General features: G+C 45.6%; 2 protein-coding genes and 1 long non-coding RNA gene across 3 annotated transcripts; 1 reads left to right on the forward strand and 2 right to left on the reverse strand.

Moving 5' to 3' along the window:
- Nucleotides 1–8,004: 8,004 nt before the first annotated feature.
- On the reverse strand, nucleotides 8,005–11,024 carry LOC123145112 (uncharacterized). The gene has a single exon (XM_044564436.1). It carries the CDS (start codon nucleotides 10,919–10,921, stop codon nucleotides 8,219–8,221), a length of 2,703 nt encoding a protein of 900 aa, XP_044420371.1. The 5' UTR covers nucleotides 10,922–11,024; the 3' UTR covers nucleotides 8,005–8,218.
- A 954-nt stretch (nucleotides 11,025–11,978) lies between these two features.
- LOC123145120 (putative ubiquitin-conjugating enzyme E2 38) lies at nucleotides 11,979–16,539 on the reverse strand. The gene is made up of 8 exons (XM_044564443.1): nucleotides 16,377–16,539; nucleotides 16,133–16,256; nucleotides 14,570–14,698; nucleotides 13,906–14,484; nucleotides 13,773–13,836; nucleotides 13,446–13,585; nucleotides 13,037–13,348; nucleotides 11,979–12,712 (listed from the first exon to the last, which is right to left on the reverse strand). The coding sequence occupies exons 1-8, from the start codon at nucleotides 16,394–16,396 to the stop codon at nucleotides 12,395–12,397; spliced, it is 1,686 nt and encodes a 561-aa protein (XP_044420378.1). The 5' UTR covers nucleotides 16,397–16,539; the 3' UTR covers nucleotides 11,979–12,394.
- Nucleotides 16,540–22,622: 6,083 nt separating this feature from the next.
- LOC123098465 (uncharacterized) lies at nucleotides 22,623–24,876 on the forward strand. Its single transcript, XR_006447792.1, has 3 exons — nucleotides 22,623–22,998; nucleotides 23,091–23,302; nucleotides 24,496–24,876. It is a non-coding gene; the product is annotated as an uncharacterized lncRNA (long non-coding RNA).
- Nucleotides 24,877–26,047: the final 1,171 nt, after the last annotated feature.

Here is a 26,047-nt window from a genome sequence, read left to right on the forward strand (position 1 = left end):
CTCATGTCTCTCACTTCTAACCCACATCTGAACTATTTTCCACGCGGTCATTGACTAGTGATAAGTAGACCGGCTAGGTGCCTAGGTGAAAGGATAATTCTGGTGAAATCTACTCCCTCTGTTTCTAAATGTAAGTCTTTGTAGATATTCCATTATAAACCGCATACGGATGTATATAGATGCATTTTAAGTTTAGATTCATCCATTTTACTCCGTATGTAGTCCACCTAGTGGAATCTCTACAAAGACTTATATTTAGGAACGGAGGGAGTATGTATTCAGGGGTGGCAACGTGGCACGCGGCATCTGGAGCTGAAACGACCACAGGGGGCGACGAGGCAGCTGCAGGGTGAAGGTTCATTCTGGCCAGTTGCGTTCGCGTGTCAGCTACAGTCAAAGGTGGTGTATATTAGTATCATCTATAGCAAAATTTTGGGCGTGATGTAAACTTGTTTGGGCACCATATATACCTATAGGGCATCTGCTGGAGCCTTTTTTCGCCCAAAGTGACCCAAAATGGCAGTTTTTTGGCACGCTGGCTATTTTGTGTCATATTTTGAAGATGCTCTTAGTAGATAACTTAAGACTCAAATCGGGGTGGAGGTGTGCTTTATGTTGGACTATTTTAAATTGTTGCAACGATACTATCCAAACCAATGCATATGTAGAGCTGAATAATATCTCACATGGACCATCGAGTAAAGGATCTACTACTACGAGTGAGTAGAAAACAGTAGAAGACGAACATGTCTCACATGCGTACACTACACGGGAACGCACGAAAATGCAAAGAACATACCAGTGTCTTCCCTTTTTTTAGTGGAAGAACAGATTAAATTAACGGAAAAGCTAAAATCCTGCCGGCAGGATTTTTGCAACAACATGGTATCGAACGCAGCACCTCTTGGTTTCTGGCAGTGCTCCGTAACCACACGGACTATATTCAGGTTGTGACCTCATCTAGGTGTACGTTGTTTTTGTACTTGTAAAACCCATGACGTGAATAGTAAACTTCTTTTTCCTTTTTTACACCGATTTTTCCTACTATTTTTTCTTCGTTTAATAGTCAAATGGCTCAGCTACTCTGTTAGTATTTTTTTACTACATTGTGATAGCTTTGACTAACAAAATAAATGTTGAAATACACCACCGCTTTTGGGTGTAAATAGTATGAGAATTTTAGGCATCATAGACCTGATTACTCATGTGCAACACCTTGATAACTTTGGCACGTGGAGGGGGAGGGAGGTGTAGAAACATACACACGGTAACTTCATTCTAAATACTAATAGCAAGGTAATTTTTACGTCGCAAGCCTGATAACTTACATAAAACATTTGTGGTAACTTTTTGACCCGGAAAAAATAGCTGTTGAAACATACGACGTTTTTCTAAAAAAACATGGTAAGAGCATATACAGTCTGGTGCCTCAAACCGCCCTCAAGCGCCCGGGCTTTCATTTTTCCATTTTCTCTCTGTGAAATACTGCTTGGATAAATTAAGAATTAAATTCAGTTTCAAGAGATAAATCGGAGGGATAGTAGATGCAGTTTGTGTCATGTAGATGTCCTATTATATTTATGAAAACACTAAAATCTGAACCACCCCGATAACTTCTATGTAATAGCATGTTCGGCTCCATGGAGTCGATAACTTGCATATAAATACCCAGGGGTAACTTTAATCCGGGGAATAAGTTGTTGAAAAACACCTTGGTAACTTATTTGTACATCACATGGTAATATACACATTGCAGACCAGATAACTTTGGTACAAAGACCACGTTAACGTTGACCCTTGAAAAAAAATTGAAAATGTACTCCGGTAATATCTGTGTAAAATAACATGGTAATATAGGCTCCCGGACCTGATAACTTAGGCACAAACACCTCGATAACTTTTGACCCGTGTAAAATAGTTGTTTGGAAACATACTTCGATAACATCTGTATAATAACATGGTAATATATGCTCCCGGATATGATAACTTAGGTACAAACACCTCGATAACTTTTGACCCATGAGAAAAAGTTGTTGAAAACACACTCGGTAGGATCTGTGTAAATAACATGGTAATATATGCACACCAGAGCTGATACCTTATTTACCCCAGATATGCTATCTTTTGACACACACAAAAAAAATTGAAACATGCCAAATGGTATCTAGTTTCGAAGGTCTCGCCGCGGTGGATTTTTTTTTGTGAAAACAGATTGTGGTTGAGATAGGCGATTCGAGCGACAACACATTTTGAAATTTCAAAGCAAAAGAATCCCCGATGACATTAGCTTTTCTGCACTTTTAGTGCATTTGCATGTGGGGAGAAAGTTGAAAGAAGTCATTTTTATGCCCGAAATTTGCGTATGTAAACATCATGGTAACCGATGTGTCATATACATGATAACTGGTATACCCTATGCGTGGTAACTTTTACCTGGGAAAAAAAGTCGTCGGAACATATCAATATGAGATCTAGTTTCGAAGTTCTCGCCGCGACGGTTCTTTTATGTGAAAATAATTTTTCGATCGGAGCGATGGTTTGGCCTACAAAACATTTAGCATTTCTTGAATCATGAGGGGATCTATAGTGATGTCATCAATTTTGTCTCACATGCATGCATGTAATTAAACTTTCTAACAAATGTCATGCATCGTACATGATGGAGAAAAAAGCATTAAGTATCACATGCATGTGGAGGAAAACAGATGCAATCGCGAGCTAGATATGGGCTGCATGTGGATCGTCCGGATCTATCGCTATAATCAGGACGTCTGGAAGTTAGCACTGTCCTTAAATTAATTTCAAGGAATTCACAGTAGAAATCCAAGCCTTGCCTGATCTGATTTTCCTTATTTCTTAGTTCTTACACACTATGTATAACTTTTCGCCACAAACAAGCGCAGATGTAAGGTAAATATCCATCAGTCTGCTTGTACTTGCTATCGCCCTGAGTTCTACCTGTCAAAGAAAATGCAGTTTCAGTTACTGCTCCCAGATGATGCAAAGTACTGTAGGTGGGTGCGCCGTGCCACGGGTGTCGGCGTTCTGTATGAAGTTGCCCATGACCATGCGCGCGTCGTGCCTGGCGTCATCGACTGATAGCGCCACCACGTTCATCGACGCGATGGCCAGCTTGCGCGCCCCCAATGACTTTGTTGTTGCATCCGCTGGTGCCTTGACATCGTCAGATGTTCCAACTGACCAAGTCTGTCTCTGAAAGAATGCCTAGGTGCAGCAGTGTTCCTGCCATCTTCAGATTTCATGGATGGAATGTAGTTTTGTTTATAGTTTTGAGATGCCCCTGCATGGATTTTTTTTGTGTGTGTTTTCATCCCAAAGACTAGCCGATCTTATGTTAAGTCTTTTACTCTGGTACAATCCCTTGGCTTCAAGCAGTTTACTAGTGTGGCAGGTAAGTGCTTTCCTGAAATTATATTCTTGGATGGAGAGAGCTCTTTGATCTTCAAGCTGCATTGCTCAATTGATTTACTGATCAGTGAAAGGTTGTTGCTCCATCTCTTGAGCCATCTTCTGGTGGCCTTATACGTGGCAACAATGTCTTGGGCGGGGTGGCTAACTGGCTATACCAATGTGAAGGAAACCAATTGCGCCCAGTCATGCAGCATGGGTGGAGCCGTAGAGTAACTGAGATGCTCGTGATGGTCATTAGTAGTATAATTTGCAAAGCTTGTTTTTCATGTCTCTCCCTGTCACATTTTTTTCTCTATTATTTTTATTTAGTGTTCTTCTCATTTTGTGTCTGCGTGTCATTTTTTTCATGTGTGTATCTAGTTTGTTTGCTTTACTGCGTGTTATTAGTAGTAAAATGTGTCAGTCGATTCTACTCTACTGGGAATGAGAAGTAGCACCCAAGGCCGAGTCCCGTGAGCCTCGGCCTAAGATGTGGACGTCGTGGACGGTCATGGCGAATCGCCAATGAGGGATGGGACAAGAACTTGCCGGAGGCGAGGCATGGGAGAGAGGGGAGAGAAATCAGGTTGGATGCAATCTCTTAATTAAATGATGAGACAAATTTTGTGCCTCCGTTTAGGGAAAAAAAGGTTGGACGCAATCGAATCAAACAGTGCTTTGTTCGTTCTAATCCAGAAAACGGTTGGAGGAAGAAAAAACATATATGTTTGTTCACTTTCCGATCCAACGATTTGAATGCAATTGATTGAAATTGGAAAATTAAGTCGCCTCAGGTTTAGGTGGTCCTTTTCAATTAGCCATTGCACATCAGATAATCCCAGAATAATTGTGGAAGGTGGTCGTGACAATGCCAGTTTAAACAACTATTCAAATTTAGACAATGAGAAGGGGAATCTTTTAGATTTTTCATGAAGTTCAATCCAGAAAATAATAATCAAGAGGACATCCTAGAGGTGAAACTTATGACGATTTATCTGGCCAAGAGACATGGACGGTCTAATTAACACATTGAGTCAGAAAATACTAGTATCAATTAGGCGAACTTGTACCTCTTTTCTCTCGGCTAATTGCATCATCTTGGTGTAGAGACCGAAGATCAATACTTCTAAAATAAACTTATGAAATGTAGTGTTTGTTTAAAGCTCTTGGGGCCTAATAGACTGACCTAGCCGAGGACGAACAAGCTCATGGCATTGATATTTTGTTTCAAGTTCTCATTATATCTTTCTTTCTTTTTTTGCGGGTGAAATTCTCATTATATCTGACCTGCCCGGAGAGAAACAAACATAACAAATTTGGTTCTTACTACTCAGGGACCAGCTCATAACCAAGGAATTCTTACCTATTAAAGTGACGGAAAACCAATGGCTTCATGTCATTACCTCTACCATGCACCAAAGTCTTTTATATGGAGTGGGCCTTCCCAAAGCCAAAGATGAATAGCTTATTCCTCGTTTTATTTCTCTGTAGTGGAATTATTGATTCCTGTTCCGTGCATTATTTGTTTCATATTTGCATGCTAGGGACTGGAATATTGTAGGTGGGAGCATAGGAGGCACCAGGAACTATCGATGATCAACGAATAATCAAAACAGCAACTCGACATTGCCCTGCTGCATCTTCCTCCTACTCTACCATACTTGCTTTGTCTTAGCCGGTCACTGATGACAAGTGTACTGGATGGATCCACCTAGTGTAGATTCTAATTTTAGATTGGCTGGATCTAAGCAAGTATCTGTTGAATCTTCATTCTTCTCCCCGCAAAAAATAAATAAATAATCATTCTTCTGGAGCCAAAATTTTGTTGCCCAAAATGACCCAAATGTCTGTTTTTGTCATGGAGGCTATTTTTGGTTTTATGTTGGAAATGCTCTTAGTAGATAGCTTAAGACTCAAATCCTGGTGGAGGCGTGGTTTACGTTGGAATCTTTTAAACTGTCGCAACGACATTATCCAACCATGTGTAGAGCTGAGTAATACTATGACTCGCACATGGACCATTGAGTCAAGGATCTACTACTACGAGCGAGTAGAAAATAGTAGACAGACGAACAGGTCTCACATGGTTATTACTACTCCCTCCGTTCACTTTTGTAAGTCGTTTCAGACAACTAAAAATGGGATGTTTTGTATGATGTCTGAAATTTCTTCAGCGCCTTATAAAAGTGAACAGAGAGAGTAGTAAAATTTGCAAAGCTTGTTTTTCATGTCTCTCCTTATACATTTTTTTATCTTTTCTTTTTATTTAGTTTTCTTCTCTTTTTATGTCCGCGTGTCATTTTTCTCATGTGTGTATCTGGTTTGCTTTGCTTTACTACGTGTTGTTTAGTAGTAAAATGTGTCGGTCGATTATAATCTACTGGGAACAAGAAGTAGCACCCAAGGCCGAGTCGGGTGAGCCTCGGCCTAAGATGTGGACGGTCAGGGCGCCGGCAATGAGGGATCAGACGAGAACTTGCTGGAGGCGGGGCACGGGAGATAGGGGAGAGAAATCAGGTTGGATGCAATCTCTTATAATTAAATGATGAGGCAATGCCCCCGTTTGGGGGGGGGGGGGGAGGTTGGATCCGATCGAATCAAACTGTGCTTTGTTAGTTCTAATCCAGAAAACTGTTGGAGGAAGAAGAAACATATCTGGCGGTTTGTTTTCCGATCCAACGATTTGAATGCAATTGATTGAAATTGGAAACAATTAAGTCGCCTCAGATTTAGGTGGTCCTTTTTAATTTGCCGTTGCATATCAGATAATCCCAGAGTAATTGTGAAAGGTGGTCGTGATTGTGCCAGTTCAAACACATTCCTGAAGTCGGAGCTGCAGAGGAGGTGACTCTGCGGTGACGATGACACGAGACGGATGCTCGGTTCCGGTGCCGGCTCAACGCAGGCCCAGTGCTTTTCCCTTGCAATGCTCGTCGACAGAGTCGGAGCTGCCTGGTCGTCAGCGCGTGTGGTGGACTGTTTGGCATCGACCGACACAGGCCTTGGCGCTTGAGCGGTGACGGCTTCATCGGTGGTCGTTGAAGGTGGAGTCGCCCTCGCGGAGGAGTGATGACGATGACACCGGATTGCAATCTCGACGGCGTGTGTGCGTTCTTGTGTGGGTTGCCAGGTCGCCCTGTTTGCCTTGTTTTTGCGGGCATGTTGTGACGGTTTTCGCCTGGTTTTCCGTTAATTAATTGGGCAACTCTCTTCGACATTTTTTAATGAATCAGGCCCTAAGGGACCGCGTTTCAAAAAAATGGACAATGAGGAGAAGGGGAATCTTTTGAGATTTTCCCGAAAGTTCAGTCCCCAAAATCGTTATAAAATAAACTATGAAATGTAGTGTTTGTTTAAAGCTCTTGTAGCCTAATAGACTGACCGTGCCGAGGACAAACAAGCTGAGGGCATTAATCTTTTGTTCGAAGTTCTCATTGTATCTGACGTACCCGGAGAGAAACAAGCACAACACCAAGGAATTCTTACCTATTAAAGTGACGGAAAACCAATGGCTTCATGTCACTACCTCTACCATGCACCAAAGTCTTTTATATGGAGTGAGCCTTCCCAAAGCTAAAGATGAATAGCTTATTCCTCGTCATATCTCTTTAGTGGAATTATTGATTTATTCCGTGCATTATTTGTTTCATATTTGTACACTAGGGACTGGAATATTGCAGGCGTAGGCATAGGAGGCACCAGGAACTATCGATGATCAGCGGATAATCAAAACAGCAGCTGGACGCAGCCCCGCTGCATCTTCCTCCTACTCTACCATACCAGCCAGTACTGCCTGGAACCACCTAGTGCAGATTCTTGATGATGATCAGCCTAAGCAAGTCTCGGTTGAATCTTCATTCTTCTGGTCTTTTTCTTTTTCTTTTGAAGCCTATATATGCCGACTTAGTGAATGTTAAATATAACTTTCACATTAAATTTATTTGAAAGCTCAACCTTCCCTTTGAAAATCTTTATTCGGTATCGACGTTGAGGAGTGGCTTTAACAAATAGGACAAGCTAAAATTAGAATGGTTATAAGAAAATGCAGGTTCTGCGATCAAGATGGAAATACTATGCATCTGTTTTTATCTTCTCATTTGCACGCTTTTACGTTGGACTATTCAAAACCGTCGCAATGACATTATCCAAACCAATGCATATTTAGAGCTGAACAGGCATCTCAGATGGACCAATGAGTCAAGAGACTATGGATGGGTAGGAAAACAGTAGACAGGCAGACAGTTCTCAGATGCATACACAAACACACGAAAACGCAGAGCCCACAGCAAGAACAGGTGCAGATTAATTCCAACGAATTCGCTGGCAGAAATCCACCTTGGCTAGCTAGCCCTGACTGAATACCAGAATAACAAGGAGGGTAAACCATAGACCGGATTATGGCAATAGGAAAAGGAATCAACGATTCAAGAAACTATGGATGATAGAAAAACACTAGACAGACAGGGCAGGTCTCAGATGCATACGCTACAAAGCAGACACACGAAAACGCAGAGCTCACTGAAAGAGCAGGGCAAACTAATTCCAACGTTACGAGAATAACAGGGAAGGTAAACCATAAACCAAACGATAGCATAGGAAATGGAACTGTGAATCAAGAACCGAACCTCTTGCCTGATCTGGTTTCCTTCTTTCATATACATGCATGTATAAGTTTTTGCCACAAACAAGCACCAATGCGGGGTAAATATTCATCCATCAGGAAACAGAAAAAACTATATCTCAGACCATATGTAAACCCCTCCTCTACTTCCACTTATCTCGCGATGAATAAAGCTGTAGGAACTTGCTAAGAGCTGACCGTGGAAACCATTTCGTATTCGCTCGACGGCTTCCGTCTCTTGGAGCAGAGGAAGAAGGCGCCCCCAAGCCACTGCTGAAAGAAGAGGAGCGTGGCCAGCAGGACCACCCCACAAGGTATGACGATGTCCCACGCGAGGCTGAAGAGGTCGTCGCGAGAGCTCGCGTAGATGTAGGATGGCCTCATGCTGCGCACAAAGTGATGGGTCCTGTATGCATCGTATGCATGAGGCAGCGCACGCAGCATGGTGCCCCCAATGTAAAACACAGGGGAAAGCGCTCTGACTTTAGAAGCTGAGAACACATTCAGGATGACCTGGGGGAGCAGGAACCCATCGAGCAATAAGCCCCCGTAAGGGACAATGTCCTCCCAGAATGTATGTCGTGACGGCATGAGGCGAGCAATTTGCCTCATCATCCTTCTGCTATGGTTGGTTCTCATGTGCACAATCGCTGTTATAACTCCACCTATGATGTACAGCGGCAAGCACACCCAGAGCACTTTCCTCTCTGCAGCCCATGCCTCGTGTTTGCTTCCATCCACAGAAGACCGTGCAGACCATGCCAACTGAAGAAGGCGCAGCTGCAGCAGAAACGTCGCCATTGTGATGATTCGCACCATGACCTCATTCACCTCAAGCCAACCACCACCGGAGAAGGGAACAGTCTGTTTGTTGCTGTGCTTGAAAAGAGCCTCAAAGTTGAGCACAAGAGGGGTCATGTAACCCAGCGCGAGCACGACAAGCATAGTGATTGACATAGCAGGGAGCGCTTCAGGGACCTTCTTGACATGGAACAGCTGCACAGCAATGAAGGCACACGACAGAGTCATTGAGACGAGGGCCATGATGCTTTCCAAGTCCATTCGCCATATTGATTCTTCCACTTGGCCTATGTACATCCCATATGAATCAATGTCCAGCGTTTCAAAGAAAAGAGGGTCGGTCTTGCCCCTCAAGCTTATAATTTTCCCCTGGACATGTTGTGCTGCTTTCGCATCCAGACTAGCAAAGTGAGCCGTTATCAGAATCTTACAGTCTGAGGAGGAGACATTAACCCGTCGACATGCAATCAGGCACAAGGAGCCTGTCTCGGTGTCATAAACACCTTCCGCCGAGATCTGTTGCCGCTGAAATGTTGCTTGTGACCAACGCCCGACATAGCGGATATTGTAGCTGACATTAAGTAACCTCTGCTTCGTCTCCAGCACTGCAGGGCGAGTGGAAAGGTCTGTGAGCACAAAAGAGCTCCCATCAGACAACATGGATCCGATTGTGATCGGCGATGCGTACCCAGAACCACCCCATTTCTGCAAGTTGAACCGGAACGCCAAGTCTAGATACGAATTTCTATCTGGGAACTTGCCCTTCCTCTTCTTGTTCAGGCCATACTGCTTGTAATACTTGGTTGCCTCATCAACCTTAGTGTAGTTGTACTTCAAACCCCCAAAGTTACCCCTAACCGCAGTTGAATATCCGGCAATGCCCTGGTCCCTTTTCAGGCTGGCGTTCCAGACCAACCCTGCAGAAAAGCTCCGTTCCTGGATCGACCACACTCCCGGGAACCAGAAGGTCATCCCAATCCCGCACTCACCGACCGCCAATTCCGCACGGGATGATCCTGAGTTTACCACATGGCATCCTTTCAAGCATAACCTGTTGGAATTGTGATCCCAGAAGCCCTCTGCCACAATCGCCTTCTCGGTGACCATGAAGTAATACCTGGAATAATCTGACATGTTGGAGAAGGCCACATAGACACGCACAGCGCCGTCGGCCGCGCAGTGCACCCTGTTGACGAACATGTGCGTCTGGTTGATCCCCAGCGAGGAGGCGGCCGCCTCGCCGCCGTTGCCGTAGTCCAGCCTAAACCCCGGCCTTAGCAGCGACCTGAGGCCGGGGCAGGTGAAGTTCCTCCCGCCGAACAGCTGGCGGACGTCGCGGCCGTCGGCGGGCGGGCGAGGGCAGGACGCGCTCTCGGCGTAGGCGTACCCCTCCTCCGCGTAGGCGAGGAGCGAGACGGGCTCGAACGCCACGCCGGGGCCGGGGCCGGTGCTCTCGAGGCGGCCGGTGACGAAGAGGCTGGAGAGGTTGGCGGGGCGGGGGAAGCGGAGGCGGAGCACGGCGGCGAGGAGCGCGACGGGGCGGCCGTCGGCGGCGCGGCCGGAGCCCGAGCCGACCATGCAGAGGCCCCCGGAGGCGGAGGAGTAGTAGCCGTGGAGGTCGAAGACGAGGGAGCCGCGGCGGCCGACGAAGCGCGGGAGGCGCGGGCGGAGGCGGTGCTGCTGGCCGTCGTACTCGAAGAGGCGGCGGTTGCGGCCTGTAGGCCAGATGCCGTTGCGGTTGCCGCGGCCGCCGCCGCCGGAGAAGGAGAGCGTGGCGGCGACGCGGAGGACGGAGGCGTCGGCGGTGGGGAGGACGGAGGTGGGGAGCAGCGCGAAGGAGCGCGGGAGGCGGGAGGCGCCGTCCGGGCCGAAGAGGAGGTCCCCGCCGCCGGAGAAGTAGCCGGTGGAGAGCTGGAGCGCGGGGGCGGGGGCGGCGGAGGGGGAGGCGAGGCCGGCCCCCGCGGGGAGGTCCGGCACGGCGGGCGGGGCCGGGCAGTGGGCGGAGTAGGACGGGGGCGCGGGCGCGGAGGAGGTCCCGGCGGCCCGGATCAGGAGCAAGAGGAGGAGGAGGAGGAGCGGCGGCGCCATTGGTGAGGCGCGGAGGTGGGGATTGAGATCTCCTTCCCCTCTCCGCTTGGTGTAGATGGAAGTGGAGAGGAGACGACTCACCGGGAGGGACAGGGGATTGACTCTCTGTGATGTGGGGTTTAAGCCACCCCGGTGGTGGTAGATGGGGAATTTTACCTCACTTTTATGTTAGTATTTCTTTATCTTTTTATATTTTTGTCAAAATGCTCGCGTCGTTTTAAAAATGCGACCCGTATAAGTTTTGTCTGAAGTCAATGGTTTCTGAATTTGACCAAATTTGAGAAAAGGTTATATTGACTTGTCTGACAATGAGTCGATGTCGGTGGAAACATCATGGTGTTATTACAGGTGTCGTTGTGTTTCTCGATAAACTTGCTCAAACTTAAAGGAAATAGGTTTGACTTGGGACAGAATATATATAACTTATATTTCAGGAATGAGAGGGGAGGGTGGGGGGGGGGGGGGGTATTTTAAATTTTGAGTGCATTGACGTTTTATTCTTTTTAATTGGATTTTCAGCTTTTTTTATTGTTTTTTAATTTTCTGCTTGCACTGGAGTATATGGCATGAAATGTGCGTTTATTTGGTAGCACTAATGGCTTTGTTGCACAACCGGCAAATCTGTGAATGCTCCCTCTAATGGCCGTCCTTCCTTCTTCTTTTTTTAAAAAAAAAAATCTTCTTTTGTAGTCAAAGAGAAGTGCTCAAGTAATTTGGATCCGTCGATGATACCGAGGCTCCTATTTGAGCAACTTTTTTTTTTCGTCAGTGAAGGAATTTGCTCAAATAGTTGCTTACCTTTACCCAAGTAGTCAGCTGCCGTAAAAAGAGGGTTCGATTTCTTCTCTTCAGTTATCGTCGCGTGGGAACAAATAATAATAACTCGTGTATGGACGAGGCTGGGTCTGCTTGAGAAGTGATGGACCGTCAGCACTCGAGTCCAACAAAGAGCAGCAGTAAAGCCAAAGTGGTCTAACAGGAGCGCACACCACACAGGACAAGAATTCAGAGTTGACACGGGGGAAATTCAAGCCCTCAGAAACATCGAAAACAGCCAGCAACCGAATATCAAGACAGATTCAACAATCACGGAATGGACATGCCAGAGCTGAGCCCCCAAAGGAGGAGCGAGGGGCATGCTGACAAACTCCATCAGATATATATTAAAGCCTAGGACGGTGACATCAATCATAAGAGTCTCTCTCACAGGTGATGACGGTGCTGACGATGATACTTGTCCCTAAACATACGGACGGACGGACGGACGGATTATGTTCACCGGAAGAGCTAGGCCGGAGGGCCATATGTACATAAACTACTTACACAAAAACAAACAATCAGGTTTCCCCTCTCGCCCGGGCATCGGACCGACGAGGGCAGGAGGAGTTATAGCTAGGCAAGCCTAGAATCGCATCGCCTCCATGGCCAAAATTATTGCTACCATTTTGGCTCGGCTCGGCTGGCGGCCACCGCTTATAGCCTCAGCGTGGTGTCCGCCGGCGGCCCTCTAGAGGTGGTGCTGGAGGCGGATGCGGCCGACTTCTTCGCCTTCTCTGACAGGAACTTGCTGCAGTCCGCTCCCTTCACCGTGAACTCCATCAGCAGCTCCTCAAACAGCCTCTTGAGCGAGGTCTTGAACTTGAGCGAGCAGCTCTTGTCCCCCTCGTCCACGTCCTGCACCCCGTTACCGGCCAGGCACCCGACCTGGGCGCCGTCCAGGTAGGCCTTGCAGGCCACCAGGACGTTGCGCCCATGCTTGCGGAAATGGCCGGCCACGAAATCCTCAAAATGCTGCGCAAAAGATGCACCCCACATTAGAGTTGCAGGATTCGGGGCAGTATATCTATGAACAGATACACAGAAGAGGTTTCAGCATAACAGGTTTTCATAAATAAGATGACAGGGTTGCAGGATTCGAAGGTGGTACATGAACATGACAGCATCTTCAACATAAAAGGTGCTATTGATAAACAAGATACTAGATGTCAACGGATCTATCAGAATACATTCTGGTTATCAACTAGACAGGGTTGCATTGGCTCCCCAAAAGCAGTACTGTTATCAAAGTAGTTGCTTCTTTTGCGGCAACAAGGATAAGCACAAGCACATCCATACCTTTGGTGGATTTCGAAGAGAATACAACATCGTCCTGCAGGACAGCAGGAAGGTGTCTTCATTGTAAGTTAGGGATCTCTTCTCCCCGCCAGGTGTGTTAGCTGAATTAGCATACCCAGGCTCATTGAAATAAGGTTTGGCGTTCAAAACCAGAGCCTGAATGGAGACAAGGACCTGCAGCATGGTTGAATTGGATGGATTCCATTTCTCACATCCACTACCAGCCCAGGTGTTTAACAGGCTAAGGCACACCTTCCCACAATTATACAGGTTTGGATTAAGCCGCAGCCCACCAGAGCGGTAGTTAACAAGCTGCAAAGAATTTAACTCATTACTATAAAATGTGACCAAGGGCAAACTAATAAAAGAAAAACAGTCATTAATGGAGATAAAGTCCATAAAGTCTTACTGGAGGTATGTTTGGATATTGAGGAGGGAAGTAAATGTCGAAGAAAAAGAGCCCATCATGGTAAGGAGTGCCTGCTGGACCCATAATGACAGCTCTAAGAAGGTCCATTCTATCCTCGTATGCCCTCACGAATATGGTATCTATTAAATTGGGAGAAAAGCAAAAACATAATCATAAAATGCCCTTTACAGTGTATCCCGACAAAAAATGTGCATTTCATCACAAGGAAATATTTGAGCTAATGACAGCAAGATACTGATTGGGAAAATTAGTACCAAGAAGAAGTTTATTATAGAAAAAAGGTCACAAGAAGCAAGAGCTGGCTACCTGGCAAGTCTTTCTCTAAGACTTTCCACTCATGCTGAATGCGCTTCGCCCAGTCTTTTGATGGCTGTTAATAGGACAAGTTAGTACCAATATAAGATGGCAAAGGATGAAGAGGGCATGTCATAACCATTACCTTCTTCACTACCAGAGCTCTCCTTAACTCTGGTTTCACATAGTAATGATCACTATGGCCATCAACAGTATCAAATTGCTTAAATGTGTTGTATCTTTCATCAACTTTATCGTCCAAGATTGGGATGGGTTTGGAATTACTCGACATCTCAGCGGCAGTCTTCTGCAGCCATGGTAAAGGAGCCTCCACTCCAGGCGGGATATCCAAGCCATCCAACTGGGCAGATAAATTATAGTTATATTCATTCTCATAAAGTGTATCATCAAACTCATAGTTTTCATAGTCATCTTCCTCATAAGCAAAGTCTTCATCTTCCTCGAATGCGTCGAAAGGGTAGTCATCATAATCATGGTAAACTGCGGTTTCCATATATTTTTTAGCAAAAGCATCCTTCATGGCAGTACTGCTTGAAAAATAGGTGTTTGGTCCAGAGGTAACTTTTTTGACATCACCCATAATGGTAGTACTGTTTGAAGCATAGGTGCTCGGTCCGGCGCTAACTTTCTTAAAACCACCCATAATGGCAGTACTGTTTGAAGCATAGGTGCTTGGTCCGGCAGTGTCACCAGCCACACTAGTCTGAAATTGTTCACAGAGAAAGCATCAATCAGAGAGGAGAAGGCAAACAAATAATATGGAAAGGTAAAGACATGAGAGGGTTTACCTTCACATGCTTTGGCCAAACAAGGGGACATCCAACTGAATGTTTATTCTTTTCAACTGGTGCTTTCTCACCAATAATCACAACACCATCAGGATCATCATCAATTTCAATTATTTCGCGAGAAACAACCTATTAATTCCCATTGCAGAAAAACAGTATTAATCCCATGTCGGCAAATTTTAAACACGCCATTATAACCCAATAGAATTTTGTTGGAAAATTGTTATATGGAAAGTCACAAACATAGTTGATCCTATATATGGAAACAATGGGCTAGCTAGGTTTATATAATACACATAATAAATACAGAAGAAGAACAATGGCAGATGTCATGCAACTATGAACCAGCCAGAATTGTTTATGCAATTATAGTTAAGAATGTTGGAAAAAACGCTATGCGTAAGCAAGGTGGTTGGCCTTCGCCTAGTGCCTAGGCGGCGCCTAAGCACCCGAGGCATATAGACATTAATTTAGAGCGTGAAAATGGGTAAACTACCAACTACCCTCCATTTAAATATGGCATATTGGCCCATTTGGCCCGTCACTATGACATGGAATGAATTCTCACTCATATGGAGAACTTTTTGCTTGCCCCACCTAGACTTGTGCTTATGCCCTATGCGAGGCGTTTTGCCATCGCCTAGCACCTAAGCACAACCTAGGCGTCGCCTTTTCCAACAGAGATAAGATTCTGTCATCAATAACACCATTTCATGCAACATGGTAGAAACACATAAGGTGCTCACAAGCTGTAAGGTTACCAAGTCAAATGCCCTGAAAGAGTAGTATGTCAAAGCAATAGCATTTCATAAGAATTACAACAATATGATTGTATGAGTATGACAGAGCAAGGTCATAGTGGTATTATTTAGTGTCAAGACCAATGGAACAGGATACAAAGGTCAACAACAGAAGATGCGCAAAGTGCGAACATGATCCAAATAGCTAACAACTATTTACACAAAGAGAGAACGAAGGGAGACAATCCTGCAGCTGTGAAGTGCACCTCAGGTGTGCACAAAGAGATCAAAGAATTAAGAAGCACTTGGGATAATTAACAGTGAATGATGTTCCAGCCTACAACACCCTACATTTCATTCGAACACGAGTTCCTGACATACCATCAGAGAACCGACTCAATCCCGACCTAAACTGCTTGACAACCATAACTAAAGAGATCAAAACAGAGAGCAATTCTAGAGTCACCCCAGGGGTCCTGCCTGGTGTATCAGCTAAACAAGACAATCAACGGTGAAAAATTGCCAGTTTCACCAGTCAATTTAACCACAATTCCCCATTCAGACAGCAAATGGGACCTTGCTAGCACATGACCCAACACGCAAACAATTAAAAATGCATACATGATATTATCAAAACACAAACAAGATAAAGAAGATGAGCAAACGTAAGGAGCCACCGCACCATCTATTTCAGAACGCAAGGACATATCATCGGCACACAGATCAGATGCGCAGCCTGGGATCCGAACCGTAATTCAGCACCTAAACGGCCGAAATTCAGGATCGTCTAACCAACCAACTAGATGGTGCGACGATGTTATACCTGGCTCCGTTTCCTCTTCTGGTGGCCGGGGTTCCACCCGCCGGCGGCGGCGGCGGCCGCCGGCGACACCTCGACGACGTCGGGGTCGTCGAACGAGGAGCTCCCCGCGCAAAGGTAACTCCTCCTGCGGACCAAACCCGAAATCAGCCTTAGCCGCGGCGAGACGAGGCGGTAGGGGAGGGGGAGGGGGGCGCCCCGACCAGATCGGCGGCGGGGCGCGGGGAGGGAGAGGGGGGGAACTCACTTGGAAGGGCGGGTCGCCATCGGCGCCGCAGCCAATGCGATCGCCCGCCGATCGCCGGAGCGCGGCGGCTAGGGTTCCGGCGAGGCCGGCGCGGGGAGGGGAGGGGCGGGGGGTTTGGGTGCGGAGGGGAGGGCGCTGCGGTTGGCCGCCGAGTAGGGGGGGCTCAGACTGGGGAGAAACCTATTTTTATATTACGGGAAATGTGTTTTTGGGCCGTTTGGAAATGGGATTTCGGGGGAAAGGGCCACCTGGGGAGTGGGCCCACCGGCGAGCGCTGAGGCTGTGCCGTGGGCGCCGCTGGTCTCTGGGTCAACTGGTCAACATATTTAATTGTAAAGCTAAAATAACATATTTAATTGTATAAAATGTCACGTTCCTATAGAAAGTAGAGTAGAAAAGAGAACCCGAAAGGTCGCACTCCTAGCTGGCCACTGTATCTTGAGCTAAGCATGGGGGGCAAGATAGATAGATATATATATATATGTACTTATTATCAGATAAAAAAGATGGACATGTCTATCTATTTTTCTGAGAAAAAAGGCTTCCTCCGATTTAATACTGGTGAATGTGTACGCTCGTTTATTTTAGGGAGTAAATTAATTTCACGTTGATATTAGGCAGGGTATCAATTACTATCATGTTAATCATGTGATTAGCATGGAGTTTATATTTAGCATGATATTATTTGCCTGCTAAATATTTTGAGCAATCATCATTGGAGCAATCTTGGCCATTGGATTGGCAAGATTTGATGGTCTGGATTAATTAGATCGGATCCTTTGGATCTTCGTATATCTGATTAAATCTTATCTGACTGACATTCTCCAAGGACGTTTTGCCAATGAATCCCTTCCCTCGTACCACACAATACTACCCGATGGATGTAGTTGTCGCAAAAAATTACCCCTGATTCACTTGAGTGTGTTCTCGGCCTCCAAAGTCTAAGGGTCTGTTTGGATCGATGCCTGCAGCAGCCAAGCCAAAAAATTGGTAGTTGACCAGAGGGCGGGCACTTGTTTGGTTCGGGGCCAATAATTTGGCTGCCCAGGCTGCATTAGCTTCAGCAGTTCATCCACCATTGAATTGGCGAGTTGTTGGCGGCTGAAACCTGCGCCTATTTTTTGGCTAGCCCGTGATTTGGTAGGGCGTGCAGGGGCAGCATCCAAACAGGCCCTAAGCCCTTTCTCCAGGGTTTTACATCGGGGGCACCATATTGCGTGGGCTGCCTCACGCGTATGATACATACAGGACTCATGCCTTTTGTGCGCACCATGAGGCCATCTTACATGTACGCAAGCTCTTGTGACGCCCTTGTGGAGCGATTCTGTTGGCCACGCTTCCGTTCTTTCAGCAGTGGCTCGGGGGCGCCTTCTTCCTCTGTTCCAAGAGCAGGAAGCCATCGAGCAAATACGAAATGGTTTCCAATGTCATCTCTTAGCAAGTTCCTACGACATTATTCATGGCCACATAAGTGATGTAGAGGAGGGTTTTACATACAGACTGAGAGAAGATAGTTCTTTTCCTGTTTCCTGATGGATGAATATCTACCTTACATTTGTGGCCTATTTGGGGTGAAAACTTATACATACATATGCATGTATACGGCTGAAGGAAATAAGATTAGGCAAGGTTCGCAGTTCCTTTTCCTATTGCCATCGTTCGGTTTATGGTTTACACTCCTTGTTATTCTGGTATTTAGGACCTGTTCCGCTCCATAACTACGGCTTCCGGATCGAAGGGAGCGGCAGCACAATTTCAGGGAGTGGCGCAAATCGAGCTCCTCGTTTCCTCTACGACGCAGAGTGGAGTTTTGAGATTGGAGAGGTTCCGAGCTAGCGCGGGTGGATTTTCTATCTGCGAATTTATTGGAATTAATGTGCATCTGTTCTTTCTGTGAGCTTTGTGTTTTCATGCGTTTGCTCTGTGTAGTGTATGCATTTGAGACCTGTCTGTCTATCTACTGTTTTTCCTACACATACATAGTTTCTTGACTAGTTGGTCCATCTGAGGTGCCTATTCAGCTCTGCACATGCATTGGTTTGGATATTGTCATTGCGACAGTTTTAAATAGTCCAACACAAACCACACACCCCGCAATTTAATTAGTTCAAACAAAAACAAATTCGTGATAATTGTTGGTGGTGGTATATTTAGAGCCACAAACACAACCCTCCATAAAAATGTGCAAATGAGATGATAAAAGCAAATGCATAGTAGTTACATATTGATCACAAAACCTGCATTATATTACGAGCATTCTAACTTTCATTTGCCGAATTTATTAAGGCCACCCCTTGACGAGATACCAAATAAAGATATTGATTTTCAAAGGGAAGTTGAGCCTTCAAATGAATTCATGTGAGTTATATTTAATACTCACCAAGTCGGTATATATAGGGTTGAACAGAAAAATAAAATAGAAGAGTGAAGATTCCATTGCCATGCAGGGCCTGGCGAACGTTCGCCAGGTATGCGCATCATTTTATATTGGCATGCATATACACAAATATCAGAACTGGGGAGCATGTTGTGATAAAGATGCACTCCTTTGGACAAGAATCGTTCCCATTGCTGCAGCTCTTAGATCATATCCACTATTTAGCAATCCAAAACCGCGATTGGTGAGGCTGAAAGTTGGCTTTGGTATCATCACGAGTTGTGTGGTAATGTATTCGAAAAAAAATGTTGTGTGCAAAATCGTGTTTTTCCCAAGTATGAAATAAGTTGGGCATGTAGAATGGGGTGTCAAGGAAATATCCGTACAAAGTCAAAGGCTTGAAATGTAATATTATGGACGTGGGTTTCAGGAAGGACCGTTCTAAGGATTCGAAGGGCTCTTTTTGATTTATAGGAGTTTTATAAGAATGTTAGAAGATATAGAAGTCCTAAGAGTTTTGTCTTCACACTCTAATCGTTCAGTGCAGTTTTTTTGTTGTGCCAAACACTCTTTGATACAAATTCATATAGTTATCTAGTTATGTATGCTTGAAAAGGACGTGACATTAGGATTCCATGTGTTTTTTCTTTGTGTGTCGAGGGGTTAATGTCTCCTCCTCAGACTGTAAGATTCTGATAACTGCTCACTTTGCTAGTTTGGACTTGGAAGCAACACAACATGTTCACTGGAAAAATAGAAGCTTGAGGGAGAAGACCCTCTTTTCTTTGAAACTCTGGGCGTTGCTTCATACGCGATGTACATAGGCCAAATGGAAGACTCAATATGGAGAATGGACTTGGAAAAGCACCATGGCCCTCATCTCAATGACGTTATCATGTGCCTTCATTGTTGTGCAACTGTTCCATGTCAAGAAGGTCCCTGAAGCGCTTCTGGCCATGCCGATCATTATGCTTGTCATGCTCGCTCTGGGTTACATGACCCCTCTCGTGCTCAACTTTGAGACTCTCTTCAAGAACATTAACAAACAACCAGTTCTGTTCTCGGGTGGTGGTTGGCTTGAGGTGAATGAGGTCAGGATGTGAATCATCACAACGGTGACGTTTCTGCTGCAGTTGCGCCTTCTCGGTTTTGCATGGTCTGCATGGTCTTCTTTGGATGGAAGCAAACATGAGGCATGGGCTACAAAGAGGAAAGTGCTCTTGATATGCTTGCCTTGTACATCATAGGTGGAGTCATAACTTTGGTCGCCCACATGAGGACCAACCACAGTAGTAGAAGGATGCTGAGGCAAGTTGCCCGTTTAATGCCGCTACGATATACATTCTGGGAGGACATTGTCCCTTATGGAGGCTTAATGCTCGACAGGCTCTTGCTCCCCCGGTCATCTTGAATGTGTTCTTGGCCTCCAAAGGCAGAGCCCTTTCTCCAATTTTTACATCGGGAGCACCATGTCGTGTGCGCTGCCTCACGCATACGACACATACAAGACTCGTCACTTTGTGCGCAGCACGAGGCCATCTTACATGTACACAAGCTCTCATGACGACCTCTTCAGCATAGCATGGGATATCTTCATACCTTGTGGGGCGATTATGCTGGCCATGCTTCTGTTCTTTCATTAGTGGCTCGGGGGCGCCTTCTTCCTCTGCTCCAAGAGCAGGAAGCCATCGAGCGTGTTAGAATACAATGTACGTATATACGGTTGTATATATAAAACCGTATATACCCGTTAAGTCGCGTGCATGGGGATCTTGTAATCTGGTAGTTAGGTTTGTGCTTCGATCCTTATCTTGTAGATTAGCTAACTTGAGGATCAAGCCTAACCTAACTACCGAATCCTGTAAACCCTAGCCTATGGCTATATATAACACGTAACGTGTCCCTGCTAGGCATACGCTTCAAGCCATCTTTCATGGTATTCAGAGCCTATCTCCTCTAAGCACATCTCTCGTAGCCATGGCCTCCTCAAGCTCCGTTGTCGCCGCGCCTGCCCTCATCCCCATAGCCGACCGACTCCATCACTCCAACTTTCTGGTATGGCACGTGCAAGCCATGACGGCTATCCGTGGGGCGCAGCTCGTCTCCTACCTTGATCTGGAGAGGGAGCAGCCGGAGCAGAAGCTCCACGACAAACACGACAAGCCCACGGACGTGCCCAACCATGCATACGACATCGACAAGGCTCGAGATTCTCAGGTGCTGAGCTTCATCTTCAACTCCATCTCAGCCCCTGTTATGGTTCAGGTTGCACACTGCGACACGGCGGCCGAAGCATGGGCCGCCATCAGGGAGATCTTTATCTCCCAAACTCAAGCACACAGTCGTCAACACCAGAATTGCCCTCTCCACCACCAAGAAGGGCAACTCGACGATGGCCGAGTACATCGGGCGCATGAATGCGCTCGGTGATGAGATGGCATCGGTGGGCAAGCCGCTCACAGACAACGACATGGTGTCCTACATCCTGTGATCAGGGTGCGAATCATCACAATGGCGACGTTTTCTGTTGCAGTTGCGCCTTCTTCAGTTTTGCATGGTCTTCTGTGGATGGAAGCAAACATGAGGCATGGTCTACAGAGATGAAAGTGCTATGGATATGCTTGCCTTGTACATCATAGGTGGAGTAATAACTTTGGTCGTCCACATGAGGACCAACCACAGTAGTAGAAGGATGCTGAGGCAAGTTGCCCGTTTAATGCCGCTACAACTTACATTCTGGGAGGACATTGTCCCTTATGGGGGCTTAATGCTCGACAGGCTCTTGCTCCCCCAGGTCATCTTGAATGCGTTCTCGGCCTCCAGAGGCAGAGCCCTTTCTCCAATTTTTACACCGGGAGCACCATGCTGCGTGCGCTGCCTCACGCATACGACGCATACAAGACTCATCACTTTGTGCGCAGCATGAGGCCATCTTACATGTACGCAAGCTCTCATGACGACCTCTTCAGCATCGCGTGGGACATCTTCATACCTTGTGGGGCGATTATGCTGGCCATGCTTTTGTTCTTTCGTAGTGGCTTGGGGGCGCCTTCTTCCTCTGCTCCACGAGCAGGAAGCCATCGAGCGAATACGAAATGGCTTCCACTGTCAGCTATTAGCAAGTTCCTACAACTTTGTCGTGCGATAGTTAAATGACTGTAGAGGAGGGGTTTACATATAGATTGAGGCATATATTTTTTTCTGGTTCCTTGTGGATGAATATCTACCTTACATTTGTGGCCTGTTTGCGGTGAAAACTTACATACATGCATGTATTCGACAGAAGGAAACCAGATCGGGCAAAGGTTCACAGTTCCTTTTCCTATTGTCGTAATTCGGCTTATGGTTTACCCTCCTTGTTATTCAGGTTTTCCGTCAGGGCTAGCTAGCCCAGACGGATTTTCTTACTGCAAATTTGTCAGAATTAATCTGCATCTGTTCTTCCCGTGAGCTCTGCATTTTCGTGTGTTTTTGTTATGTAGTGTATGCATCCGAGACATGTCTGTTTGTCTACTGTTTTTCCTACCCATCCATAGTTTCTTGACTAGCTGGTCCATCTGAGATGCCTATTCAACTCTCCACATGCAGTGATTTGGATAATGCCATTACGATGGTTTTAAATAGTCCAACACAAACCACATAATCCCCCAATTTAATCAGTTCAAACAAATTCGAGATGCTTGTTGGTGGTGGTATCTATAATACTTAAATAGTTCATCCCCACTACATGATTTCTCTTGACATGCGGCCCATCCACATCAGCAATCGCCATGTCATCAAAAAAATTTTAAAAAAAAAATCCCACGATGCAATTATCCTTTCTTCCGTGCGTTGTCGTCCCTGGTCGCCGAAGGGATTGCTCTTTCGCCTTCCGTAACTGAAGAACGAGTCTAGCGTTTCTCACCATGGTTTTACTCCTGATCATGAACCATAAAGATCCACCACCAGGCACCAGGCGCATCTCCACTCTCTCTCTCTTTCTCTATCCCTCCATCTCCCAGCGACCTTATCTGCTGACGCCGTTGGCTGATTCGCAGCACAACACGCCTTGACCCTCTCCTCCTTCTACCCCGCCTCTTTGTGCCTTGCGGCGGGGCACATGGATGCCAACGATCTACCGTTGCGGAGCGGATCCTAAGCACGCCGCCGTGCCCTGCCTGGAGAAGTGGCTGGCCATGCCGCCATCTTCTCTCCATCGATTGTGTTGAATGTGTGGGAGGAGCTCGGGCTCCAAATCTGAGTCAGGTTTGAATTTTCGATTTCTGCATCCTATTTCCTTTCAATTAGTCTAGCGGTGGGTGTCTATGCTGATTCATTTGGTGATAATCACCCAACAGTGGATTGATTGCCACCGCTCGACTTGCAACAGACGCATCTCTAACCTCCAGAACTGGTGACGTAGAAGAATCCCTCCTCAGCAGCAGCGAGCTGGACGAAGTAGTCAGAGCTTGACTGGCCGGTCTGTTCGGATAAAGTGGGAAGGCGTAGTGGCGGACCACGGCCGGAGTCCCAATTTTTAAGACACCTTTGCCTCTTCCTCAGGCTGTAGGTACACACTTTTGTCTCGCCTGCAGCGACAAGTTTATATATCAGTTCATGTCTATTATATCTTATATCAGTCTTCCGGAAAATAGAACACTAAAGTACTATCTCACTATATATGTTTTCAGAGCATGGGAGTATAGTTTGTTCATCTCATTGTATAATTACTATTATTTTCAGCACATGGACTATTGTTTGTCCTGTTCATTGCTTCTGCACACCTCCGGATGTTTGTGCATGCCTCGATGTGGATTTAACTAATCAACCCATCAACCTTTCGAGACTTGGATAGTTGTTATTTTGCAGAGCTGGCTTTCCTGTGTATATCTTACCAAAGTGATAACCTGGAAAACTCTGCCTGCTGGCTGACAATAAAAAGATCTGTTAAAGCATGTTCTCGCCATTTCTTTTATTGGTATCTTGAATTGATAGAAAAATGTTTCAGCTAATGTACTCTCTATTTCTGATATTGAATAGTTATAAAGGAATCCGGTCTCATTTCTCTGCATGCTTATTCATACAAGCTTAGCATATTTGGACGGCAACTGTTTTACCTGCAACAATACCCGCAGGGCATCAGCTCACTAATGTTCTTTTATATTTTTTGATGGATTTTGTTTCAAAGTTCGTACTGTACTGTAGCTTTCTTATCAGGAACTAATTGTGGTTTTATTTACAACTAACACTTTTTATACAGCTCTGACATCTCCTTTGTTTGGTGTGGATTATCATCCTGTTCTTTTATGATGTTACACATTATACTATTTGAACCATGTTGCCTTTGGTTAGATTGGTCCAGTTTTCATAGCTAGACTTTAGAGCCAGGTAACAAAGGACTTTCAGCTTCACTTGAAACCCAACACCGATGATATAGTGCCTGTTTGGTTGGTGGATACAAATTGCATTGTCTTTTAGATCTATCCCTTTGGGTCACCAGCTGAGATGAACTATTTGCCATGACTCACATTCTTTAAATTTTTAACCAGCTGAGCTAACATCACGTTGGCACATGGATGTATGAGTGCCAATATTCCATTATCCAGATGTAACATTGACGACGAATGAATTAAGCCGCTTCATTTGAAATATCAAACATGAACACAACAGTTCTGGATACATTTTTTCCACTGTTGGTCAACCCCTTTTTATTTACCACCCATCATTGTATCATTTTCATTTATACAGAATCTGCCTTTGCAGGCGTTCATTCCATACATGCATGTTTTCTTCTTGGCTGCCTTGGGCTCGAGCTGCCGCAAGTACGACTGACATGCACGGTATCGCTTCAACAACCGCCCTCATGTCCAGGTTATGACTATTGACCTCCTTTGCCTCCCATGGACCCCCCCTCCCCTCCCTCCTTTTTAGTATTTCACTTTCTTAGGTGATGTAACTATTGACCTCTGGAGAATAATGCCGCTACTGTATTTGGCTGATCTGAGTCCAATGGAATTTATGAATGTGCACATGTTCATTTACCATTTTAGTCATGTATCATTCTTAAATATTTTGGTCAAATCACAATCATTGTTTTGTTGATCCTTTTAAGAGCCAATATGAGGAATAAAACACCAATTTTATGCAATATTTTCCGCAGCAACGCGCGGAGAATCATCTAGTATTAAGAGTCACAAACACAGCCCTCCATAAAAGCGTGCAAATGGTAAGGTAAAACCAAATGCATAGTACTTACGTCTTGATCGCAAAACTTGCATTATATTACAAGCATTCTATTTTTGGCTTCCCCAGATTGTTAAAGCCACCCCTTGACGAGATACCGAATAAAGGTATTATTTTTTTTAAAGGGAAGGTTGAGCTTTCAAATAAATTCATGCAGAAGTTTTATTTAACATTCACTAAGTCAGTATATATAGGTTTTAACAGGAAAAACAGAAGAATGAAGATTCCATCGAGACTTGGTTAGGTCCTTGCTTCTACGGTATATCAGCAAGACAATACACTAGGTGGATCCAGTCAGTCCACTTATCACCAATCAGTGACAGACGGAGAAATAGCTGATGCAGAAAGTTGCATTGTAGCTCGAGCTCTGTGGTACCTGCTATCATGACCGTCCATTTGCGCGTCGTGATCTGTGCAGCTAAGAGAACCACGAGCTGGCATCTGACTACTCCAGAGTCATTAGCAGGAGTTGACCAGCCCCCTCTTTTGGCAGCTTCTCTCACAATTTACCTTTCCCATGCATCCCACGTGAAGAGCTCTGCCCCACACAACACATGCAGATGCTTCATTCAAGATTCCAAATGCATGATGTGTGAGTAGTAGAGAGAGGAATAATAAGAAAATGGAAGAGAGAACAGAGAATAAAGTGGGAGGAGAGAAAACGCCCAATCTCTGGCGTGTAGCAGTGGAGAGAGAGAATGAGACGTGTGAGAGCTGAGAGAGAAAGCGTGGCTGTGAGGGAGAAATCAAAGGAGAAACAGTGCCAAGAGAGAGTACGTGAGGTGACAGGAGGTGGACACTGCTGCTAGAGTAAGCATGCATAGGTTTTTTGTCCGTATATTCTAAATCACATTGCAGCAGCAGGCATGGTTCACATCTCCAGGAAAGAGAATCTGATGTGAACGGTACAGATAACAGGTACCACTAGTAGAAAATGGGGCAATGGCCCAGGCCAGTTCAGCCCATTAGTCCCGGTTCAATCCAGAACTGGGACCAATTGAGCTATTTGCCCCGGTTCGTGAGCCCAGGGGGCCGGCCGGGCCACGTGGGCCATTGGTCCCGGTTCGTCCGG

Source organism: Triticum aestivum, chromosome 1B (assembly GCF_018294505.1).
Source record: "Triticum aestivum cultivar Chinese Spring chromosome 1B, IWGSC CS RefSeq v2.1, whole genome shotgun sequence".
Lineage (NCBI taxonomy): Eukaryota > Viridiplantae > Streptophyta > Magnoliopsida > Poales > Poaceae > Triticum > Triticum aestivum.